The 25,327-nt window shown below is 39.5% G+C and overlaps 1 protein-coding gene across 1 annotated transcript in view; it reads left to right on the top strand.

Moving 5' to 3' along the window:
* The window catches only part of LOC104353757 (bifunctional heparan sulfate N-deacetylase/N-sulfotransferase 3), a 62,776-nt gene that overhangs the window by 2,597 nt on the left and 34,852 nt on the right, over nucleotides 1-25,327 (top strand). Inside the window, exons 2-3 of the mRNA XM_009960449.2 lie at nucleotides 20,853-20,940; nucleotides 24,648-24,802. Of these exons, the coding sequence (XP_009958751.2) occupies nucleotides 20,853-20,940; nucleotides 24,648-24,802 (243 nt within the window). The remainder of the gene's footprint in view (nucleotides 1-20,852; nucleotides 20,941-24,647; nucleotides 24,803-25,327) is intronic.

Below are 25,327 nucleotides of genomic sequence, written 5' to 3'. Positions count from 1 at the left end.
GGAAAATAGAGCCTGAGTAAATCTCTCGCTGTGTACTTGTGTACTTGTGCAGTAGCAGTTTGAAACAGTATGTTTTGTATTGTTTCTCTTTGTGAGTGACACCTTAGGATTGTCATTTTAGGATAAGTTAGGTTGATTAATTGCCAGAATTACTTACCAGAAACAGGAGGCTATTGAGACAAATTTAATTAAAGCAGATACAAATGGATAAACTGTATTGTTTTGGGATAATAATATGCAGTATGTTAGAATGTTATCTTCCCAAAATAAAACTGTCAAATTAAATAGAAATAATATCAAAGTGGAAATAACTTAAGTAGGACAATTTCATTTATACAGAACTGTGTTCTGAAACAATGGGATCTGAAAAAGTGTTCCCTTCTGATTCTTCATCTGCTTAAAGTTAAAACGTTCTATTAAACATGTTGTTAGAGCTGTCTGATGCAATGCATCTTCATTACTATTAATATCAAAGGAGTTATCCTCTGTGGCACAATGACATGTGGAAGGAATGAAATAAAATCAATTTGCGGTAGTTGAAAATCCATTATTGTAAAGTATATTTGCGGATAAATGACATCCTATTAAACAGGAGTGTTTTACTGAGTTCTGTTGCATTGACTGTGACAGGGAATTGCATGCTGCAAGTGTGGAAATAGGTTGCTAAATGTAGACTTTGTATGATTTCGGTACTCAAGATTAACTAATTTCTACTAAGCTTACATTTTAAATACTAGCAATGTAGAATTGGGTATAATGCTTTTTTGTGTTTTAGTTTTGTTTGACATGGCTGCTATTTAATGTTTTCTGGTTGTACTCACATCTGGTAGGACTGTGAGCTTGCGAAGAGTAAGGTGAACGTTTCTACGTGTGCTCTATAAATGCAAAGTAACCTAAAACACTTCAGGAAGCTCCCAACATCCAGAGAACCTCTAGGACTGGTTGTCTTCTGGATAGGACAGAGTTCAGAAACTGGAGGGTTAGTGCAGAACTGAAATAATCACTCATGATTCACTACCTGACTCAAGAAGGCAGCATTTTTCTTGGGTCTTCTAAAACAAAGGCTACTCCCTGTTGAGCACATAGAGAACCTAGATTGGCTTTACAAGGACTGAGTCATTAAACCGCCAAAGTTCAGGGGCAAGTTAGGTGAGCAAGTTGAAAGCTATCTCTGTACTGTTCTGTCTTTGTAAGAGTTAAAATAGAGGGCCACCCTAACAAAAGTTATCCCGTAGGATTGCAGAGTATAGGGTAGTTGTTACATTGCGATTCACAGAATCACAGAATGGTAGAGGCTGGAAGGCACCTCTGGAGGTCACCTGGTCTAAACCCCCCTGCTCAAGCTGGCCGTGTCCAGGTGCCTTTTGACTGTCTCCAAGGAGGGAGATCCTGATTGCACGCAAGATCAGGTTTTCAGCAGATTTCTTCTTCTTCAGGTACCTAAATGAGGTTTGCAAAGTGGCCAGAATAGTTAATATTTGGACCTTAGGCTAAACTGCCCACTTCTTTAGAGTTTGTGAATTGGAGCTAAGCAATTACAAAAATTGCTATCATAAGGTTAAGTGGTGATTTTTTAATCAGTATTATATATTGACCTCAGAAGAGGTCAAGTCAAAAGGAAACCCTCTAAAATGAGTATCTTCTGCACCTCTAAAGATGAGGCAAAGTGGTGGTACTTCACCTCGAGTATCTATAGTGTCAGGGACACAAGTGTAAAGAGCCCTTCTGAAAACCTTTTGACATAGTTTATCAACCGAAGTCCTGTAAAACTAATAAATGGTTTCTTTTATTAAACAACAGTTGAAGTTTATTCTAGTTTGACCACAACTTCTTCAATTAAAAAACAAAAAAGCCTAAAAAAACCCCCAAATAACCTGAAACTATACTTTAGATTTTTAGACCACCTGATTGTTACAGATTTGCCTGTAACTGTATAAAACCTGGACTGATAGAACATAGTTATTCAATGTAACATACTGAGTAGCTGTCACTGCGCATTAACAATAACCATCTTCATATTTATTTACTTTATGTTCCTCTGGTATAATAGGAATAATGGAAGAGAACATTTTCGTAGTCTAATTGCCTCCCACTTTGAAAATAAACTTGGTAACGTCATCTCAATGTTCATTTTTCAGTAACTTTTTTTCTCTCCTAACGTCTATCAGGCAGGAGGGACCATTATTCTATGACAATGTTATATTTTATTTTCCTTGTGTCTTTTAGAAGAGTAGGAGCCTGTGCAGTGCAAATAATGCATTTAAATGGACATACAGAGAAAATCTATCTAGATATTCACAGAGTAAGTTTATCTTAATAGACGATGATTGTCCTGGCTGACGGTCTACTAATTTAATTTTTTTTTGTTACAGTTACTCTTTGTGAAATTGTTGTGACTGTAAAACGCTGAGATTTTTCCAAGGGAAAAGCAGCTGATAATAGAGGGGAAATTAAACATGATGGGGTTTATATTGACAGTTTGTGCAATGCTGGTGGTCTAGGCAGTAAGTTGATCTACCTTTAGCTTCATTTCCCTAATACATGCACTTTCTGTATTTCCTTAAGAGTTGATCACATTTTCAAAATGAAAAATTAGAACACAGTGAAATTATTTCTTCCAAATAATTAGCTATGTGATCTCCTCTTGACTGTCTTGTCTTTGTGTGCTTTTCAAAAGAGACACTTTGAATTGAAGTCAGGATGGGGATCTCTTCACTTTCATGTAAGCCTCATCTTTTTCTACACTTGCAAAGATGCCTTTGTAATTGCCAAGCAAAAAGCTTCATATTAACCATATCCATTTTTGGGAGGGGGATGATATATCTTTTTTTCTCGTTCTATTTTGTGAGCGATCAGGCAGTGCAGTTAGTATATGTGCATTGAAATGGGCAATACAAGCTTGAATCTGCAGTCTTTTGTCATTAGAGTCATTGAAGTGTTGGACAAGAGCTATCCTCTTTGTGTATCATCTGTGCCAAACAGCGTTCTGGTAACAGAGAGGATTTAGCCAGAAAGAATAAATTCGTAGCATTTTAGTCTCCATTACTTGCACCATCTGTCATCTTGCCCAGATTTTGAGTTTTATAATGTAGACATATATAACAGAGCTAGTCCTGTAACTTTCCATAGTAGACAACATAAAAAATAGCTCATCTTTAGGCAGGCACTGATTAAGTGAATTGTACCTTAAAAGTATGAATTGTTTCTGGTTTTCATAAAATGCTCCTAGAGTGACTAAGATCAAATATGAACACTTGCATTTGGTCAGACCAGCCTTCTTCCATGTTCCAAAGCCAGTGCTGTCACTTCTTTGTTTTTTCCTTAGTGCATTGGTAGCCTAATCTTTTGTTTCATATAATATAATTTTATTTAATAACAGATTTCTCCCCTAAGAGTTAATTGTTTATTCACTGTATTACAAGTTTGTCCATGTTATTCAGCACAGCTTACATTACTACAGTTGTTTAAAACCCATTAAGTGTCTTTTCACCCTGTGTAGCATATGTGGAAAGAAATCAGAACTTCCCATGGTAAAGCATACCACTTGGCTATAAATTTAAAAAAATACAGTGACATATCTTTTCGGTTACTCTCGCATAGGAATGACCTCAATATCTGCCTCAGAAAAGAGGCTTAGATACATTTTGTGTTAAGGCAGAATGGCTAAAAGGTGCGGAAAGCCTGAACTGTCAAGACACAAGTTGGTTCCTGTCACAGGAGGAAGTCTAATTCTGAGTTAATTGCTTCTTTATCTATCGGATCATGTAGAAGGTTATCAGTAAAGAAATGATAGGTGTGTAATCAAATGTGTCAGTTGCAGAACCACCAGAGATACTCACATCTATTTGGTTGCACTGAGCCATAAATCTTTCCTTTGGGGAGATTCAAAAAATCCTTTTCATCATCTATTTAAATGACATAAGGAATTTACTATTAAGAACTTCTGTTCTACTAAATGATTTTACATTCCCAGTGCATTAGCCAGAGTACCTTTATGCCGTTGTTTGATGTCCTTACTGTGTGTGTACATATGTTCTTTTTTAATTCGACCTGAAGCTCCTAAGGTATTTTATATTGACTTGGCTGAAATAATAAGTAAATAGTACATTCTGTCCTTAAAAAGTCAAAGAAAAGGAATATGTGTGGTGTTTCTGTAGCTGTCTGATGCCCCAGGAAGACTGATTTAACTTCCTGAGCATATGTTGTTTCAGATACAGTAGTGTGGAATTTGTGGCCTTCCAGTACTTAAAGGGGGCCTATAAGGATAATGAGGACAATCCTTTTAGCAGGACCTGTTGTGATAGGACAAAGAGTAATGGTTTTAAACTAAAGGAGGGTAGATTTAGACAATATGAGGAAGAAATTTTTTGCAATGAGGCTGTGAAACACTGGCACAGGTTGCCCAGAGAGATTGTAGAGGCCCTGGAAACATTCAAGGCCAGGTTGGACGGGGCTCTGAGCAACCTGATGTAGCTAAAGATGCCCCTGCTCCCTGCAGGGGCGTTGGACTAGATGGCCTCTAAAGGTCCCTTCCAAGCCAAACTATTCTGTGATTCTATGAGTATTATACACTGTGAGACAGTAGAGAATTATAATTGGATCTCAGAACTAAAATGTAACTTTAGAAAAAGTTATAAAAATTGTTTTACATGTTTTATGGGCTGTTACCAGCATATAGAAAGCTCTACCAGTCAGTCATCTTAACATTTAACTTCTGAAAGCGATTTGGTTTGTGTACCAACTTCTGTGAATTCTAATCTAGTAAGACTGATAGAACTGCTGCTCAATACAGCCCAGCTTTTGTTCTTAAAAGAAATGTACTGGTGATTGAAACAGCTGCATAAAAGTCCTTGACCAGAGGAGAGTGGCTGTGGAGGGGTGATGGGGATGCAGGGGAGCTGGTTCTGCCTTGGGTACAACACTTCTGGGACTGCCAGGGCAATGCTGGGAATCCCACACGTGTTTCCTCCTCCTGTGCTGCACCTGCGTTGAGCTAGATACAACCAGACCCCATGGAATAATTTTGGCACCGAGATTAGTTTTAAGCTTATCCATGGCGTATGAAGACAGAAGCCTTGCATGGTAACTGTGTGTCTAGTAACAGCCAGTTTCCACATCGTATCTCTGTGGACTGCCAGGCAAACAGAGAGGAGGCTGCCTGTTTTGTGTGTTCAAATGCCTCTGGTCTGTGCTTTATGTTGATACACTTATATAGATATTGTATGGGGGAAGGACTGAGGTTCAGAAACGTTTGCAGGAGCAACGCTGCCTACCTCCCCGGGGCTGTGGGATGTACATGGCCCTGTGGAGGAAATCTGTAAAGAGGGTGTAAGTCAAGTAGCGGCGCTGGCATACTGCTCTGTAGCTACACAAGAAGCCGTACTTGTGCCAAAAGGGTAACTAAGTTTACCTGTTCTTACTAGTTGGCTCAACTATCCACTTCGTTCATCTGTACAATATTTCTTAGGCACAGCAGCTGTAAAAAGGATGCTGTTCATCTAAGCCATCTCGTTCTACACTGAAAATGTGAAAGAAAGTGAACACTGACTGACCAGTGGATGTTCTTTCTAGCACATAGTCGATTCCTGTTAGCAGTTTTGGGTGTGAAGAGGCTTATAATTCCAGTGCTGTGTCTGTTATGAGGGAACAAAATTTCAGTCTTTATTCATGTTAGTTCAGTGGGTTTTGTTAGTTCTGTGTTTCCTGAAATTCGTGGCTTGTCTTACTTGTTTTGTCTATGGTATTTTGGAGATCTTTTCCTGAAAAAACAATTTTTGGAAAAATAGAGCAGTTGGATCGAGTCCGTTGCTCGATTGAACTTAGGAGAGTCATCAGGTCCCAGACATAGAATTTTACAACTCAGTACTGATGTGCTGCAGCCTTGAGGCCTTTAACAAAGCAGTGTAAGTTTTATTGTTAATATGAGGATAATATTCTAGGTATCTGTTTTCCTACCTGTTTTTGCACCTGAGCCTAAAAGACGCCAAGTGTTTTCTATTCCAAAGGATTCCTGTGGAAGTTCTGCACATTCACAAGTGTGCACAGTCTGCACTTCAGAAGAGTCTCACATGGGAGGGTTGGGTCAGGAGAGCAGTACTGCCCCATGCTCCCTCATTTGTATTGAGCGACTCCTCGGAAACTTAACGGCCGAGTGCAGCGTCCTCTGGAGCATGAAGACAAAAGATATCTCAGAAGGACAAGGCAGGTCACTAATCCTAACGTCCTTTATAGCAATTTTTTTTCCTCTTCTGCTTAGTTTTGCAATGCTAGAGTAACCTAATCTGTTTTGGTTTGGGGTTTTTTCCCTTTTTTTAAGAAGCTGTGACACTATACACTTTCGTGCAAACCTGAATCTCAAAACAGTGATTTTTTTTTTTTCATTTTTTTTAATTCCCCAGATTTCTCTGTAGTGGTGAATACTTTGCTATCCTTAGGCTTAATGGAACTCTTGTAGCAATGGTGTCTGCCTGTTGTATTCTGATTCCTGTTCTCAATGGAGACTTGTGATGTAAGAGCTCTTTTATTTCAAACTTAAGCAATTACACTCACCTGAGATCAAGCGGGCTAATTGAATACTTTGTAACACTGTTTCTGCCTTTTCGCTTGACTTAGTTTATATGCAAAGATACTTTTACACTTGAGTGTAAGGCTTCCCTTCCAAAGAAATCCACACAAATGCTTATGCCAGCCTTCAGTGATCATTTTGGGTTCACAGCCATGTAGTTAGCAAGTTCTGTCTTCCTCTGTCTACTTAGAAATTTATACTTTAAGAATGTATGTGAATATCTTTATGGATGAGATAAAAATGCATGTGATTCCGCACACTTTACTTTGAGTATTGTCAACATAACCTAAGCTCGGCTCTATTTGGGTTGATCCATCTGTCTGCGAAAGCAACACCTGCCGTTCCAAAATTTCTGAAGTAAGTGAAATGTGTGTCAAGACACATTGAAACCTGAGTGTGCACTGTAGGATGTTCAAAGCTACTGGATAATTTGTCTCCACTGAAAAAGCTTTTTTAAAAAAGCATTTTGAAAGCTGCCCATTGTTGTTCACTGAGTAACGATGTTCAGAGAGCACAAGGAAGAAGTTGAGAGAAGGCACTGCTTCTGCTGCTGGGCGTAGATGTTACGAAGTTCATGCCCCAGGCCTGGGGCAGGGTTCTAGCTCTCTCTGTGGCACGCCTGAAGGCATAATTAAGAACAGTTAAGTGCTGAAACCGTTCTCCAGCCTCCTGGCAGCATATCCCTCAGCTATCCTGTCATCCCTCTCTTTCCTTAGATTTCAAGTTCTCTTGATCAGAGGCTCTTTTTGTTCTGTGCTTTTTGTTCAAAAAGCACTTTGATAATACAAATAATAATAATGCAACTACAGCTCTACCACAGAGCTGTCCAGATTCATCACTGTACTAGTGGCTGCTGCAAGATTTATTTGGGGCTTTTTCGCATGACAAGTTAGCCATCCAATTCCTGCTGCTAATGGAATTGAATAAAATTTTCACAACAACAAATTAAAACACACTGCAGACAGATCCAGAAATCAAACCATTAACTGAGAACATGGTACCATGTCCTACCTCCTTCCCGATCTTCAGTCACATCAAGAAGGCACAGTCTAGCAAAAAGAGAAGACTGAGGGTAGAAGTCGGACCCTATTTCTTTAGTTTCTTTTACAATACAGCTGCACGGAAAGTGTCCTTTCTTCTTACCTGTTCATCGTGGAAAAAGTCGATACAACTACATGACTGATTCTTGGTGATTATGCTGACAAAACAAAGTGAAAGAAAAGCAGTTCATTGTTGCCATTGTATATCTAATCCCTCATGGAATAACAATGCCCTATCTATTTCCAATGCCAGTTTCTTTTTCTGTGCAAACTTCAACGCTTCCACAAGGTAGAAGTGTTACTCCCTTTTTAAAAATCATGTTTGGCAGAGCATAAAAACCTTATGACTGATTTGTAAAAATATTTACTCTTTAGGAGATTCCTTCTGATACTTTACAGTCCTGAACATGAATTAGTATTGTTCATTGAAATGTAGTTTCATATCTGGAATAAACCATAAACTGAAGACCATTTTATATTGCAAAAATTATACTACAGTACATTTGAAAATACAAATAGGGGAGAGGACAAATAAAGTCAGTGACTGTGCAGAGTAAGGCTCCACAGATTCATTCCAATCAAAGTCACATGACAAAGGCCCTGCCGTGCTGTACAGAGGTAACAGGTTAGGTCTGGGAACACTGGTTGCATTTTTGTGGAGCTAATAAGCCACACAGCTCTACACCAAGCTCTTGTTCACTTGCCCTTTCAGTATTAGCACTCCTGGGAATAACCCAAGTGTCTCTTGCTCTAACTTCAAAGTGAACTTGGGTTAAAGATAACTCAGAGTTGCCTTTGATAGAACTCTAATGGAACTGGAAAGGGGGCTGAAAAAGAATTTTTCATTTATTTAAAAAGTGGGGTTTTTTTTTGTGGTGCAAGACATTTCTTTTATCCCTTGGCCTTTCTTACTGCCTTCATTAAAGGTGATAGAAATGTTGAAAGTGGTAATCCTAAAAACAAGGTGAATAGTAAAATATACTCGAGTTTGTAGGGTAAGCTGGTTTGAAATTTAAGCTGACTATGAAAAATATCAGTTTACATCAGGAAAATACTTCATCTTACTGACTGAGGAGGTTTCTAGAATATTGTGCTCAGTTCTGCACCACTTAATCAGAAATATTTAGAGTGTGCTTAGAGATACCAGAATAGTCAGAAAATGTCTGAGTGAAAAATGAAAAATAAAGGCTAAAGAATTCGGTAAGTAGTAATGACCAAAGCAGAAGGCAATAGGCGGCAGATGTCTGCAGGGTATAAACAGTGAGGATAGATAAAAATATGTAATGTAAGGCACAGAGATACTTAAGTGTAGGCTGAATAGCCAATAAAAGTGGAAGAACAGAGGCTGATATGCAAAGGGAGGTAAAAGGATTATGTAAGTCTTTAAAAATTAGATTTGGCAAAAGGATACGAAATATGTTATTGGGAGGAATATAATATTGGCAGGGAATTTGTACTAAGATGTATTCTCAACCTCTTAGAGTATAATCAAATGCAGAGCTCAGTTTTGATTCTTCTGTGTTGGTTTGAGTCTGCAAGTGTAGAATTTGGCCAGCTGGGGTCTATGTAGATGTAGATCTCATTTCTGTAATCTTGTCTTTTAGAGATACAAAGGCTTGTGCAAAAGCAGGAAAGGTGTATATCAATACTTCGAAATAAACCACCCCCACCACCCCGTGTTTCTCTTACTAGTGTTTCACTAAAATCTTGTGGTGGTTTGGTTTTTTTTCTTTCTTTTTTTCTGAATTACATCTCTTACCCTAGGTACTATGTAGGAGTCAATGAAACTGTCCAAGTTTTTATTAACTTAAAGTAAGTTCTTAGGTCGTTTCTATGTTGACTACATATAATCATAAAAAATATGGCTTGAGAAAAGAGTTATATCTGTTACTTTAGGCAAGCTTGTGACATTTCTTTCATACCGATGCTGAGGTAGCAGGGGAATTTCATTCAGCAACTTTGGAACTACTCATAAAGAGAAGAAAAAAAAAAAATTGTGACCCTTAGCTGGTGAGCAAGCTGAAGACTGAATTCCCAGCTGTTTCTGACATGGAGATTTCAGGCAGAAAGAGAAAATTAAAATCTTTTTGGTCAAAGATTTTTTTCTCTGTCAATGAAGGTGGAGCGTAGGGAGAAAAAGAGCTTTCGGAATGCCTCAGCTCACCCCAAACTTCGGGATAAAGGTAGATAGATAGTTTAAATCAGATACAGTGTTAAGAGAAGCACAGGAATCTTTTTAGCTCTGTTAGGAAAGATAAATAAACAAACATTTGTGAATGGATTGTGTCATCAGTGTGTTGCCTAGTCCATGCGGTATTCAGTTTATTTAACATGGCAGTGATGTGGTAACTCTTGTGCTTTACTAAACAGGGAGAGCAACTGGCTCTATTGTGGTTTTTATATAAATTAGAGGGTTTGTGTCTTCATTTATTTGCACTTTATTTGTTCTCTAATGTATAAAACTAAGCATTAACACAAATATTGTTCTTGTGTAGGAGCTTTAGTCTTAACTGGGTCGGGGGGGGGGGGGATGGAAGTATGAACTAAGAAAAAAACAAACCCCAAAGTGGTTCTCTTTGGTTGGTACCAACATGTTAGACGTAGCTTGTAGTGTCCAGTATTTCTTTCAACCTACATAAATAGCAGCTTATTAAACCTTGGTCTGTGGACTTGAGTTTTCATGTGATCATGTAGCAGATTTATATTGTAATTGTAGCCACTGTTATTCAGTGATCACTTTCTAAATGCTGGAAAAATATTGGAAAAATTTAAATGCTTTGAATTTTGTGTGCTCTGGAAAAATACATAAATACCACTCACTATTGAGCTGTGAGCATCTGTATAATGATGTAAACAAAACTTTGAAATCTGTTTATTTGAAATTTTGCTGAGCAGGAAGTACAGGCTTCAGGGCTTATAGGGACAGGTGAGTCTTACTTTATCGAGGCTCAGGCATTGAGGTCCAGAAAATACTGACATTGAAAACAAAAAGACTGAAGCTTTTTCAGAAGGCCGTATTCACAGGCCGTTGGAGTTTGATGTGTACAACACTGACAAGCCATTTTTACTTTCATTTCCTAAAGAAATTGTGTATTTTTAATGTCCCCATTTGCCTTTGTCAGTCCAGCAATTCAACTGAAAGCGGGTAGATTTAGATTGGACATGAGGGAGGAAATTTTTACGATGAGGGCAGTGAGCCATGGGAACAGGTTGCTCAGAAGTTGTGGCTGCCCCCTCCCTGGCACTGTTCCAGGCCAGGCTGGATGGGGCTTGGAGCTACCTGGTCTAGTGGGAGGTGTTCCTGCCCATGGCAGGGGGTTGGAACTGGATGGTCTTTAAGGTCCCTTCCAACCCAGACCATTGTATGATGCTATGATCAATCTAATGACATTTGAACCTGCTGGCCAGTTTCGATCCAATGTGACAGATACAGGCATTTCTTAAAGACAGTTAAATTCCTGCTGACATCCTGGAGTTCAGCATGGGGCAAGGCATGTACCAGCGTGGGGCAAGCCATGTACGCAAAGCAGTGCCTGTGCTGAAGCAGAGGTTTCAGAATGAGCTCTGCATTTATCCTTCACCTTGACCTGCCCCTGGCTGATCCACGTGCTGTTTCTTGGAGCTAGCGATAGCACGTACTTTTTCATCTAGCCAGGGTGTGTGGGGCAGAGCGGGAAGGGAAGGAAGTGCTTTGGAGACCTGATGGGGAAGGTAGTTCCTAGGCAGCAGTGTGAAAGGGAGTACAGGGTATTGCACTGTGGGAATAGTGATTAGGAAACAAATGTATAGGAAACTAGGGTTTATGGAACCAATTTGTTTTGTTTGCAAGATAAAGGGTGTGAAGGTAGACCTGAAATCTAAATTGCATCTATAAAAACGTTGGCATTTTGGACAGAGTAATGCAGCCGCTGACAAACTCATCAGGGTGGAGCAGATGTAGTGATCCAGCTGCAGCTTCCTGGGCATTCAGGTGAGGCCACCCTGGTCTCTGCTGCTGAGAGATTAGGCCTAGAAATTCTTCCAGTGTTGAACCTTCTAGCTATTTTCAGCATTCGGTGGTGGTACAGAGCCGTGTGTTGCCAACAGCAGGGTAACAGGCGCTGAGCAGCAGAGCCAGGCAGTGTGCGGTGGGTAGGGGAGCACAGGTTTGGCCAGCCCGTGCAGCGGAGGACTGTCTTGCTTGGAGGGTAGCCCTTGTCCTCCTCTGCTTGCTGTACATGTTGGCTGTAGTAAAAGCTAAAGCTGGAGCTGGTCTTTGAGGAAGCATTAAATAAGAAACAAACATGCTGTTGATAATTTAGAGTGTGGTACTAGGAGCTTGGACAATACCTCTGTTCTTTCTGAGCTGGGTGACAATAAAATAATATGCACTGTTGGACTGAATAGCCGTGCCATTGTTTTAGCTTCTATGACAAAATATTGTGCGTCCTGCCAAACAAGATCTGAAGCTGTAAAAGTGTGGGTTGTCTAATGGGGGGGTGCAGAGGTATAAATGCTTTGCATCTGAGGTTATTGTTCGAACCTGAATTTTTGAGGCCTAACGTTTACTGATAGCTGGACAAATATCTACAGGAGTCAGCGATAAATAACAATTTATCTACTGCTGATGGGGTGCAATGGAGACAAGCCAGACTAAAGCAGGCACAGCAAAGTGGCCCAGAAGTGAACTGGAACAGGATCTGAACTACTCTGTTACCCAGAGAGATGGCCTGTCACGCTCGGCGCTGAGGCAGCTGGCGGGGGGTGTGTGACTTTGCAGTACAGCTACCTGAATGCTTGTGTGGTGGCTAACAAACCTCAGTTTCCCCCTGTACTGGCTCATCAACAATCACCAGATCACAAGAACTTAGTTGGATAAATATGAAGAGATTTTAGCTGCATTTTAAAGTCACTTTGTTTTTACTTTGAGTTCTGTTATACTCTGAGAACTTACTTCTTCATACTTGGTGTTTCTTAAGCAGATAAAGTATTAGGCAAAAATGCAAGAACCGAGTTTTCTGTTGAATCCTGTCTGACCAAAATCTGGGGGAAAATATCGTATGCAGCAATAGGGTGTTTATTAGTCCTGTTTCAATTGACCTGTGGTTTTTTGACCTTTAACTAAAAAGAATGCAGGATTTATTTCTGTTAACTGCAGAATAACAAGATCATTTAGCTGTTTAGTAATAGTAACCTCTGTCATCAAAATACAGTTTAATTAAGAGCTAATAATGCGGAATTTCATATAGAGTCCTGAAAACAGCATGCTAATTACTTTATTAAATAGTATTGGCATCAAGTATTTAAAACCTTCAACTTACTTTGCCATAATTAGCTTATTCTCATTAGCTGCTGTCTCAACCTCCAAGAAGCAAGAAGATGGTGAAGGAAGTTAGAAATATTTCTTAAATCTCTTGGTTGTACAAATGATTTACCTAGATTAAAGAGCCTAATTACTTGAAAATGTGTAATTGGACCATCATCAAGATCATTATTTTATGTGATATAAAAAAACCTCCAAAGGAAGATCTGGTGTGTTCTGATGAAAAAACTTTTGCTCAAAATCATTTGAGATAATGTTTTCCAAAGTGGCTACCTATATTTTTAGTATTCTTCAGTGGACCACAAATTCAGATCCCTAGTTACAGCATCTCATAAAATAAAGTTGTGTCTTCTGGTTTTTTTGAACATCGGGTCTAGTGTGTCTTATATTGGACACTGAGAAACGGAGATGCATGTAGTTGGGCTCCAGCCTGATATCTTATTGATACTTTTGGAGAGAATCTAGGCTGCCAATTTAATGGTGCTTATTGAATTTATAGAAAAGACTCAAACTAACTTCTTCAACTGGTGAGTATGGGCCTTAATATTACCATAAGTCAGGTAAGATACTCACGCAAATGGATCTGGCAAACAGTCCAAATTAACCCAAGCAATCAATGGGAGCTTTTCCTGTCCTGCACATTAAAGAGTCTGGCTCCAAGGCATCCCTGTTTGATAATTTAAAAACACAGTTGTGGTAGGTAGAATCTAGCTGTCAGTAAACTACAATAATTTTTAAGTAACTGGAGCCAGGTACTTTGTTTCGTCTCCAAGGAATCTTTGCACAGATTTTCTGTTTTGAATTCTACCACGTTATATGGCCCTTTGTAAACAGGCGTTTTGCTGGCTTGTGGTACTTTTGAACTGTTACATCTCTTGAAGGACTTGGTAGACTTATCAAAATCCATGTTTTTAATGGAAAGAATAATTTGTTTCTGGAAAGTACTCCTATCTTGATAAACAGACGTCTGTCCCTCCCGATTTTGATTATTTTGTACAAAGTAGCAGTAATAGTTGTCTTCAGCTCACGTGGAATCTGATATTTTATAAACTTGAATATGTGTATTGTCAGCAGTTTAGCTTTTCCATCCCTGTTTCATCAGTCATTCTATTTTTGCCGGATTGTGTCTTCTTGGACACCTTGCTTCCAGCAAACTGTAGAGCAGTGTCCTTTCCCCACTTACACAATTTAGGGTCTATTTATAATTTACAGTCTCTGCCAGCTAAACACTTTTCAGAAAAAGCAGATGATTTTCTTTGTTTTCTTCTCTTACCCTCTCTGTAGTGTCAGCTCTGTTAAGAGAGGGCACAGCCAAAGGAAATTTTAGCTTTCTTCTCCTTCTGTCTGAAGGATCTTGAAAATATTTTCTCAGATACACCCAGTATACCCAAAGCAATTATTCCTCCTCCTGCATAGATTAAATGTTTATGGTAATGGGTGTCAAAATGCTAATCTTGGAAATCCAGAAAGAATAGACATTGAATTTTAATGATGTTCCAAAATACATAATTTATCATGAGGGAAACATTTTTCCTCAGAAGCAAAATAGTCTGTCTAATAAAATAATGATTCCCAGCCATTTGGGATGGACCTTCATTGAGACTGTCGTCCGTTTCCTCTTGCTATGCTGCTTCTCACTGCCTCGAAACCCCCCAAATTCTTGCCTACTGCCTTCTCATCCCCCATTGCTGCCACAGTTTCTTGAATGGCTGCCTTTAAGATCTCAGCGCTTCTCGCTTTCAGGCCCCCACCATGCTGCGGCTACAACACTTCTTGTGGATCCCCACTGCCCCTTCCCCAGGCAGTGTATTCCCTCTCCTCCCTTTTCTGCCATGAACCTCAGCCAGGACAAACCTGGGACTGATAATCAGGCCCAGCTTGTTAGCCTGGCCTCTGCTCTGTGCTGCACCGTGCCACATATTGCCTCTAGTGTTGGACACTTTGATAATGCCTCTAGTTTAGGGACTGGTATATAAAACATGCTATATATAAATATATATGATATAAAACATAAAGCAAATCTCAAAATATATCTGTGAAATTTCAAATACTGGTTGTTGAACTTTGAGGAGAAGCACAATACTCTAAAAATTATAAATTTTCTATGTATCATAAATGCAAACTTCAGTTGTGTATATGTGTTACGTTCCTTGATTCTCATTTCCATTTCCTCCCCAACCCTCTTTTTTTTAAAAATTTTGTTTTCTTCTTTTTCCTGTGTAAGCAAGTGGATTTGCAATGTGGATAGAAACTTTAGAAAAGGTTAGGTTCTGCAGAAGGGGAAGTTTGAGGGAGGCAGGTGGTGTGCGTATACCTGCACAGGCAGCTTCAGTTGTAGGACTCTCTTCTCAGAGCATGTACATGGTCAGGAAAGGCAAAATGATGTCACAAAAAGTGCAAAGTAAAATGACATCATATCAATTACAGCTCATTAAATCCGTATGTTAAGAACTCCAAGTTAAACTCCAAGTTAAAATGGCTTTAGTTCTGTTTCTTCCCTCTCTTGCAGGGGTTAAACTGAAGAGGAAATACAGCACAGAACATTAAAGCTACTTCTGCATAAGAGCTCCCATAAAGGGGCTTTGTGTGCTTAACTTCTGTGCTTTCACATTACACTTTCTATTAATTTTACCTTTTCAGAAGGTCCTTGCCTTTATTAAGGAGCCCATACGGCATTAGAAGTTTTCCTCAAAAGCGAAGTAGTTCCTAATTTAATGGCCCCTTTGATAGTATTGTTAGACACGAAATAGTAAAGCAAGTGTTGAGAGATGAGATCTGCGTCCCGAAAAAAAAGGAGGAGGAGATAGGCTTTTGGAAAATTATGAAGCTGACCTTGCTTTTATTACTGACATGAAAGCACGTTGTGATTTGAAGTTTAAGATATTAGTGCTGCAGCATTATAAGGCTATATCTGTCTGCTTGCCAATTTACTTAAAATCCATGTGATTACATGTAAAATTAACAGTGTTTTGAAATATTTCGCTTTTCAAGTGGCTAAGTTCTTTAGCAGCTTTTAAGTAGGAAGATAGTTGTAAATATGTTGGTATGTTGGTATGACTACAGAAAGAATTCATAGTTCCTTCTTGGTGAAGCAGAGTTCAGCAGAACATTCTTGATTTATTTGTTTGATCAGCCAAGATGTTGGGAACACTTTTGTTGATGCTGAAGAAATTACTACTGTCTGTTTACTGAAGACAAGTTGACACTTGTGACTTCTCTGTGGCAGACTCTAAAGTGAAATCATGTAAAGAGATATTTGAGGACAGGAGGCAGGATGGTTTCCTGGCTATGGAAATGGGAGACAAGTTTGGCGATACGAGTTTTATCCTAGGCTTTACTGCTGATTTTCTTGAGCAAGAGCTTTTGACAGCCCACATCATCTGTCTATACTTCTGTCCTGTCCTGAACTCTGCTGTAAGATGAAAAAAAAAAACAGATAATACTGTTTTGTTTGTAAACATAGTTGATATTTCTGGATGAAAAGTGATTAAAAAGAGCTAAATGTCATGGTTGCCAAGAAAGAAAGAGGCCATCTCTACAAAGGCAGGAGTTTTCATACATTTCCATTCCATGAATATTTCAGCTAAAGAATAATTCACGTGGTTTGTTCTGTTCCATTTGTGATCATAGAGTCCATTTTCTCCTAAATTCTCGGTCAGCTGAGATCCAATTGGCAATTACAGCAGCTTACATTTGCTGAGATGTTTCATCAGAAATTAAATAGAAATAACTTAAATGCAATGATGCTGGTTAATCATCTGAGAATCTGGATCGATGTACAGCGTATGTGATTTCTTATATTCCTTTCGTTATACTCTAAACTTGTCAGATGCTAGGATTGAAAGAACTCTGTTGTTTTGCTGTTGGGTAACTTTTGCCTACTCCTTGGATTGTAACAGGGCCTTTTTCTGAGATTATTTTCAACTGTCGGTGAAGAAGGGGGTCTTTCATCATATATTGAATTCTCACATTTAATTTCTGGCACAAGGAATTTCCTAAAGCTATTATGTGGGCTTAGGAAAAGTTGAAAAGAAAGTACTCCATTGTAGCTATGTCCATGAAAGTGATTATGCAGCCAGCAATTTATTTTCCTTATAGTACCAGTGGAAGTATAACATACATACTAAATAATTATTTATAAACGTATGAAGGCTTTACTAAACAGTTTTTGAAATATAATCTTCAGTACTAGTGTATTTATATAACATCTCCTACAGACACCCAGAGGGACTGTTCATAAACCAGTCATAAAATATACAGAAAATATCACTTGCTTACCTTCAGCATATAAACCAGCATTTAGAAACGAAATTCCAGGCTTTTCGTCCCCCTGCTTTTCCCTTTCTGTCTTTCTGATAGAAACTCACAGTAATAGGCCCTGCCATCTGCTACTATATATTTTTCATGAGTTTTAACATTTTGTTTTTAGAACCTGAAAGATGAGTAAAATGTCAAGTCACGCAGAAAATAATCATAGGCATGACAACTCAGATGTTATCTCAGCATGTCTGTACAAAAAGTGGTTCACAGCAGGTCTGTGCCCTGCCTCTTTGCAGACAGAGCAGGTGAGCAGGTACACCATTGGTATTAGCTGATACATTTTCCACCACCGCCACAAGGCTTTAGCAGAAGATCTCCTGTTGATTTTAATGAGAGAATGGAGCTGAAAAAACAACCGTGTTGCTTTCAGTGTTCTGTAGAAGGTGAACTTCACATTTCCCTTAGAGTTTCGTGTTGTTTGGAGTGTCTTATTGAGACTGCTGGCCTAAATAAAGTGCAGCCACTAGGCAGTGATTGAGGCGAGAAGGTGGTAACTACACTAGCAAAATTAAATCCCAGCAAAGAAGTAAACTCTATATTGCACTATATTGCATTATCACAGAAATGTAATGGGCTTTTTGCTACGCTCCTCCCTTCTCCCATTTGAAAGCCTACATTTGCAACTCTCCTGTCAGCCCTGTAGCTGCAGTGTGCCAGGGAGGTACAGCAAAGATCTTCCAGGAGTGTTTCTTAGGCGTTTCCAGCTGCTTTTTGTTTTTCCTGTTCTGTTTTTCCATCATACTGAGAGCTAGGCTGGAGCTGAGAAGGTATTAGAAAGGTACAGGATAAGACCTTCAGCTCAAAAAATGCTCACAGTTCTTAATTTGGAGGGAAAGAACTGTGCAGCTCATTCATGCCACCTTGCTGTCAAGCTGCACTCAGGATCTCTCATTCGACAATATGTACTGTTAACATAAGAAGTGTATAGCCATATCATTTGCCTCCCACATTTTTAACGGTGCACGGATAAAATTATTTCATTGCATACATTCCCAGCAGCTCAAGGATGGTTTTCATAATAAATCCTCTGCAGATTTGCTGCCTTTCATTAGAATAAGAAGTCTACTCGGTGATCTTTGCACTCTTGGCCTGCGCAAAAGCCCTCGTTAGTGTTGCAAGATTTTTCTCTTAATATTCCACTTCAGAAGTCTTGAGCTTGTTTTCAATTATCTCCATTCTGTACTTCATTTTATTCATTCGTTTAGGAAGTCACTTGTTCGCAGGGCATTTTTCAGGCTTTCCAGTGAAAGATGATCTTTACCGTACTAGTACTGTGCTTTGAAACTGCCGGTACTATTGTTGCTGGAGCTACACTTCTGAAGACAGTGGGAGAGACAAATTACTTCCAGATCTGAGAGGGCCTTAAGAAATAGGAGGCAGAAAAGTGATAGTTCTTTTACAGATTTAGTTTTTTTATTAATATATATTTAATGAATATGCTTAGGCATAATGTTCTGGCCCGCTGAAATGGTGAACAAGGCAAGTACTACTGATGACTCAGAATTGAAACCACTCATGTTTGGTCAGCCATGTTAGCAAAACTCAAATTTGCAACCCCCTAGGATGGGGACAAATGACTGTCTCTCCTGTTGCTGCAGATCAGCTCCCTTAAGCACCAGCTTCCCTGAGCAAGCCAGAGCTACAAGCTTGGGGAGCTTGCTGAGGCCGCGGAGGACTAGAGAGCGGCTCTGTTCCCGCTTTGGGCAGTGCTGCCGTCTCTCCGTGAGGCCAGGTGAAAATGCTCAGCTCTGGAAAGGGAGCGTTGGGAAAGGCGAGCACAGAGCAGAGACAGATGCACCAGCTGTGGTGTGTGGCCACCTCTTACTGGGAGTGGGAGCTCAGCTGGGCCTGCTGCCTTGGGCCTCTCTTGAGGCAGGTGCACGGGGGGAGCCCCTGCTATTGTCACCCTTTGCCTGATTTTGTCACTGTAATGTTGTAGGTAGGGTATTGTAAGGAAAGAGGCTTGACAGTGAGCAGATAGAGATCGTACTTTTCTTAGAACCTATATAGATGAGCCCTGGAAAAGACCCAAAGAAGAGATCTTATGCCCAAAAGTCTCTCCAATAAGGTGGATGTTGCCTCCACCAGTAAAATGGGTCGTATTTTGAGGAACTGTAACTTGACTATGCTGTGCCCATGTCTAAAGCAGGACTTAACTTCCATGCTAACATTTTGTTGTCATTGGCATTCAAGTTAAAAAAAAAAAAGAAAACAAACAAACAAAAAAAAAAACAACCCCAACTTGTAGGCAAATTACTCATATAATGAAAATGTCCAAAGAAACTGTAATTAAAATTACTGGTTCATATTTTTCCAGGCACCAAACTGTCATTGAATTTCAAGAGTGAGGAGGCTACTAGACCTTTAAACCTTTGAGAGCATCTAGTGAATTTAATCTTTTTGGGCTTTTAAATACTTTCTTCTTTCATAACATGATTACAGTTACTAATTTCTGACAATAGTAATGCTTTATTAAAATCATTATGCTATACTGTAAGTTGACTTTGAAAACTCTTTGATGACTTTTGATGTATAAATATTTCCCTTTCTTTTAAAGATACTGCATAAGTCCCTGTCTCCAAGTGTGTGTGTCCATGTGTGCTGTAGCTGACCATACACTTCTGATGTGCCATGTACAGTGTCACAATTCTGCAGAGTCCGGTGTGTTCATAAATTGCCGACTATCGAGTGCTCAGTTGAAGGCAGGCTATTTGGAGGAATGCACGCTCCCAAGTCTCATTTTAGAGGAGGCTTTTTGCTCTGCTGTTTTGTTCTGGCTTTGCCAAGTTCTGTTTTGCATTGGAAAACTGGCTTTCTTTGTTACACCTGGAAAACTGAAAGAGCAAGCAGCAGAGCGTAAGAGTTTGGTAGATAACTCCTGAAAGTAATATGTAAATCTTGGGAGTAATAAATCAAGAAGAGCATATTGAAATCAAAGAGTGAGGCTGTATCTGATGAATAATAGCTTTCCCCTTTCTTCCTGCGTGCTGTTTTTTTGTTTGTACTAATTTAGTGCAAGTACATGTGTGCTGACAGCCTGTATGCTAACTGTCTGAGAAATGAGTCAGAGCTGGGGGGAATTTAGGATTAAGTTCTTTGATGTGGAATAGGCTTTATCTAGTTTCTTTCTGTCTTTCTGGATTTTTTTTTTTCATTGACAGTAGTTTTGAAAATATGACGAAAATGCTGTGCATGTTCTTGACCTACTCTAGAAAAGCCTAACTAATAGATGCTGTTCACCCTAGTGAATGGAGCAGTGGTTGGGGGCACAAGAGATCTGAATTTCATTCCTGGCTGTGTCCCAGGTTTACTGAGTAATCAGTGGAAGGTCTTTTCTCTGGTGTGTGCCTTTGTTTTCCTCTCTCATGACTCGGGGAGTAAAACAGTATTTAATAGGTGGTATTCCTCATGAGGAAAACGATGGCGTTTGCATGCTGTCTTAAATCTTTAAATGGTAGTGAAACTATTTGTTACTTCTTTGTAATATATAAAGAGCTGGTTTTAAATAGCAAAACCAATAGAAAAGGTCATAAACCTGTAAAAATATTTATATTGTTATATTAAATTTCTATGCCAGATGTGTTTGCTATAGATATGTTTATATGGTGGATTGTTTTCTTTTCAGGCCCTGCTTGACACTCAGAATCTTTTGAGAGCTCAGATTACAAATTTTACTTTCAACCTGGGATTTTCAGGGAAATTTTATCACACAGGTAAGAATGAAATACTAAAATCACTTTCATTTTGATGGTGTTCTCTGTAGTATGAGGAAAGTAGGAATGATAGAGACCAAGGGTCTGAATAGAGAAAAGAGTTTCTTTTATAATAGGATAACTAAGAAAATGAAATTGTTCTTTCTTCCAGGTTACTTTGGGACATACATTTGTGTGATTTACTGAATCAAATTTTTCTCCTGAAGTTGTTATATCAGACTAACATTTTACTTGAGCTGTCTGGAAGTAACCGTGTAGGTAGAGTCTGTAAACGCCTCTTTGGAGCGACATTTGTCTCTCTTTCTTTCTTTCTTTTGTTTTGGGGTGGTTTTTTTGTTGTTTTTGTTTTTGCTTTTTTTACAAAAAGGTGCTTATTGTTTGCATGATAGTCCAGTAAGTGGAACAATAATGTGGAAGTGGGAGAGCCAGGCTGTAGTTCCTAAGAGAAAGACTGCACCCTTCAGAAAAGTGTACTGTCAAACTATTACCTTTCCTGAATAAGAGGAATGCTCATTCTCCTCCTGCAAGCTGGGGCATGCAGAAATGGCAGAGTCACAGGGCCAGGAGACCTTGCAAGAAGCAGTCCAAGACAGCTTTCTGCAGGGCTTGTACATGTTACATATGTGTCATTGGATACAGTAAAATCAGTCCTGAGGGTGGAATAAACACACCTTTTGCTGTTGCTTTACAATTTTGTTCACTTTGAGCTAGCTCAGATGCTTGCTACAGAACCTCCTTCAGGAAATGGGGAGAAGGAGGCATGTAGAACTGGATTTTTTTTTTTTTTTTCTGCATCTGTTTCCGGAGCACACAGAGAAATTAAGTGGTAATTTTAGATGGGCCAGAACATCTTGGGATGAGGCACCTGTAATTCTAGTAAGCTGTGATGCCTGCGTTTGATGCCAGTGTGGAACAGATTGAATTCTTCCTCCCTTTTTACTAAAATTCAGTTCTTATCAACCTGTTGTTGAGTGGTAAATTCCACTGATCAGATGAAATTTTCTATGACTTCACCAAGAGATCTGTTGAGCTACCACGGTTTATCCTTTTGGATAGTTTAATCTCTACTATAGAGACATAGCAATATATATTACTCATTAAAACAATTTTATACTTAAACCACTCTAGAAATATGAAGAAAGAAAAGATAAGGTATTAAATAGGACGTGATGCAGAAGAAAGAAGGTGTGCTCTACTGTCAAACAGAAAAAAAAAAAAAAAAAGACACAGATGCAAAATAGAACAACATCAGAACCTGGAAGAGAGAGACACGAGACAACACAAGATAATGTCATAGTTGAAGGATGTTAATATGAAAAGAGGGAAGTGAAGTGACATGTTAACTGAGACTAGGAACCGAAACCGGATTTATTCAAAACCAAAGAAAGATATACAGAGCTTGAATATGCTCGACTGCTGTACGTGTCACATAGCAGAGGGATGAGCAGAACTCTTCTTGTGCTCAGTTGTGCACCTTGGTTGGTATTACTTGTCATATTAAGAACAGAAGAGGCAGGGAAAGTCTGTTATTTAGACTTATCCAGACTTGAACAGCTGGAGGGGAAAGCAGCTGGGGCTGCACAGTCCCTCCCCAGGTCTCTCTTGGGCTCAGCAGACTTCAGCTAGGCTTGGTAAATGTCAAGGTTCCACCCCTGCAATCCAGGTGTCAGCTGCATGGTTCAGAGAGACTAGAGATGCTTTAACTTCTGCCCAGAATGGTCCAGCAAAACAGTCCTGACTGCCAAGTTTGCCACCAAAAGTGTCTCAGCAGGCAGAGGTACTTTCCAGACCATTTCTTTTGCCTCAGTTGATGGTTCAGATGCTTTGGAAAAAAACATGCATGTGGGTTTTCCTGGTTTTGACTGAGTAGGATTTGGCAAAGGTACTGCATGTTTGTAGGACAAACTGACCCAGTTACTGGCTGTAAACTGAATGAGTTGAGCCTGTCTCCATTACAGCCCATCCCTTGCTGTGGCTTTCTTCCTTTCTTGATATGGTTTCTTCTCCATGATCTGGCTATCGTACAAGCTTTAGGCACTCCTGTCACTTTCTTTGATGGCGTGTGAACATCACGCAGGGCCCCATGGATTCACGTGGAGTTCTAAAATCTAATGATCCTACAAATATTGACACATCATTACATATGTCTGCCCACATTTTTCATTCACTGCTGTAGTTTCCCCAGAGGTAATGAGGAATAAAATCACAACAGCGAAGCTGTGTCAGACAAGGTTTGCTGAAGGAAAGAGGAAAAAGCAAAAGGCATGCAGGGTTAGTGGCAGTATGGCCGTACAGATGCAGAAAGCATTGGAGGTGAATGTTTGGCTAAAAGACTGATAAAGAAGAATAGATGTTGCAAAATGCTCAGAGAGAGAGAGAAAGTATTTGTCAGGCTGTGTTGATTGTTGGTGGGAGTAGGAACAGTCAGAAAAGCAGGAAGCAGGCACAGTGTGAAGATGTGTTAAACTATGGGTTGTGAAAGTTGGGCTCTCATAGTCTTCATATAGCAGCCCTTTAAGGGATTATTTAAATTTGGCTGCCTTTGACAGGACTTTGTCATTAGAAAAATGTACACTGGGACTAGGAAAAATGTTTGGGCTTGGGGGTGGGTGTCCTGATTTCCCAGCTAATTAGACCCTGACACTTCCCATCCCCGAGGTGCTGTCAGACACCCAGGCTGAATCTGTGTGAGTAGGTTGTCCAGAGCTGAGGCAAAGGCCTGAGCACGGAGAGCAGGTTGTCCTTGTCCTCGGGTCACCTGAACGGTCTCTGGAGTGCTCGGGGTCCCAGCCAGCCCCCAGAGCCTGCCCTGGGGGAGCAGGGGCAGGGGCCTGTCCCAGTGGGTAGCTGGGGTGCGGCTGCTTCTCTCCCAGGCTGGGAGGATTTATGAGCATCAAAGCAGCCAGCCAGCTCAGGGTCGGAGGACAGGCCCCGCCACTGGCTTATTCACTGCTGTAACTACAGCAGAGAGGTGCGGGAGGACAGCAGGGCCTTAAGGTGGGGCCCGAGGGATTCCTCTTCATCGATGCCCACAGTTAGAAATGGCTGCAGGGCCTGTTCTCCACCCCGTGCCCTTAGGAACAGGCAGGAGAGCATCTGAAAAGACAGGCCCGGGGCCTGAGAAGTACCTTGAAGTGAGGTCCAGCCACCCTTTAAGTCTCTCTGAAGATGCAGATTTTTGGGAAGTCCCCAATAGACCATGACCACAAAGGTAAGAATTAGCGGGGAAGAGAAAATAGTTGTATTATGCATAATATTTTGAAAAAGCTGCTGGAAAAATTACTTCCACAGACCGTAGATAACAAAAGGCAAAAAAGTTTGATTGGGGATTTAATTTAGTTTGGGTAAGGAATACCAGAAAAGAGTTGTCAACTTTTTCATTTATACTCTGCATTAAACTGTCTTGTATACAATTTCTGAGATTCTGTCCCTTATCTACTGATGTTACTACTATAGGATGTGCATGTGAGGACCATGTAGTACCATGCATTCAAGATGCCATGAAAATGGGGTTTTCGGTCTTTTGCTTGGCTGTAATTACATCAGGAAAAGGAATATGTTCTTGAAACGTTTAAACTCCACTGTACTTTAAATGATCACATTTTATTATGCTAATTTCTCTTTTATGTTTTCAAACATTTGTAGGAATATAATAATAATAAAAGTAGAGACTCTACTCTTTTTTTTTTTTTTTTTTTTTTTTTAAGGCACTGAAGAGGAAGATGAAGGAGATGACCTGCTGTTGAGGTCCGTAGATGAGTTTTGGTGGTTTCCCCATATGTGGAGTCACATGCAGCCTCACCTCTTCCACAACGAGTCATCACTGGTGGAGCAGATGATCCTCAACAAAAAATTTGCCTTAGTGAGTTATACCTTTGCATTTTATATTGAATTTAGGTATTCAGAAACCATTATTCCTACTTTGTTGGAAAATCAATCATTTTAGAATTTGTTTTAATCTCAATGAATTCTTCTATGTCAATATTTTCCTAAATAAAATTTTGTCCAAATAACCCATTGTTTAGATTAGAAAAAATCCAGTTTTCTGAAAATAAATATTCCATCAGAACATGTCAAACGACTTTATGAAAACACTGCATATTATGATTAATGAAGTGTGCCACATTTTCAAAGGTGCTTTTCTGCAGTAATATCTAATAACACCTTATCTATTCCCTTTGGATTAGCTTTATAAAAACTTGTTTTGAAAAGCATTGTCTTTACTAATTATTTATTCACAGCAAAGCTCTGAAAAAAATATATTTCAGTGAGAATATGAGGAAAAATAAAACCGGATCTTTAAGTCTGAGGATACTAGAGAAACAGAGTTACCTATTTGCTCCACTGAATTTCATACAATAAAACCAAACCAAACTGGCATACGTAG

This window comes from Leptosomus discolor, chromosome 4 (assembly GCF_034619465.1).
Source record: "Leptosomus discolor isolate bLepDis1 chromosome 4, bLepDis1.hap2, whole genome shotgun sequence".
NCBI lineage: Eukaryota > Metazoa > Chordata > Aves > Leptosomiformes > Leptosomidae > Leptosomus > Leptosomus discolor.
The sequence above is the reverse complement of the archived record's forward strand: the minus strand, read 5'-3'. Positions and strand labels throughout refer to the sequence as shown.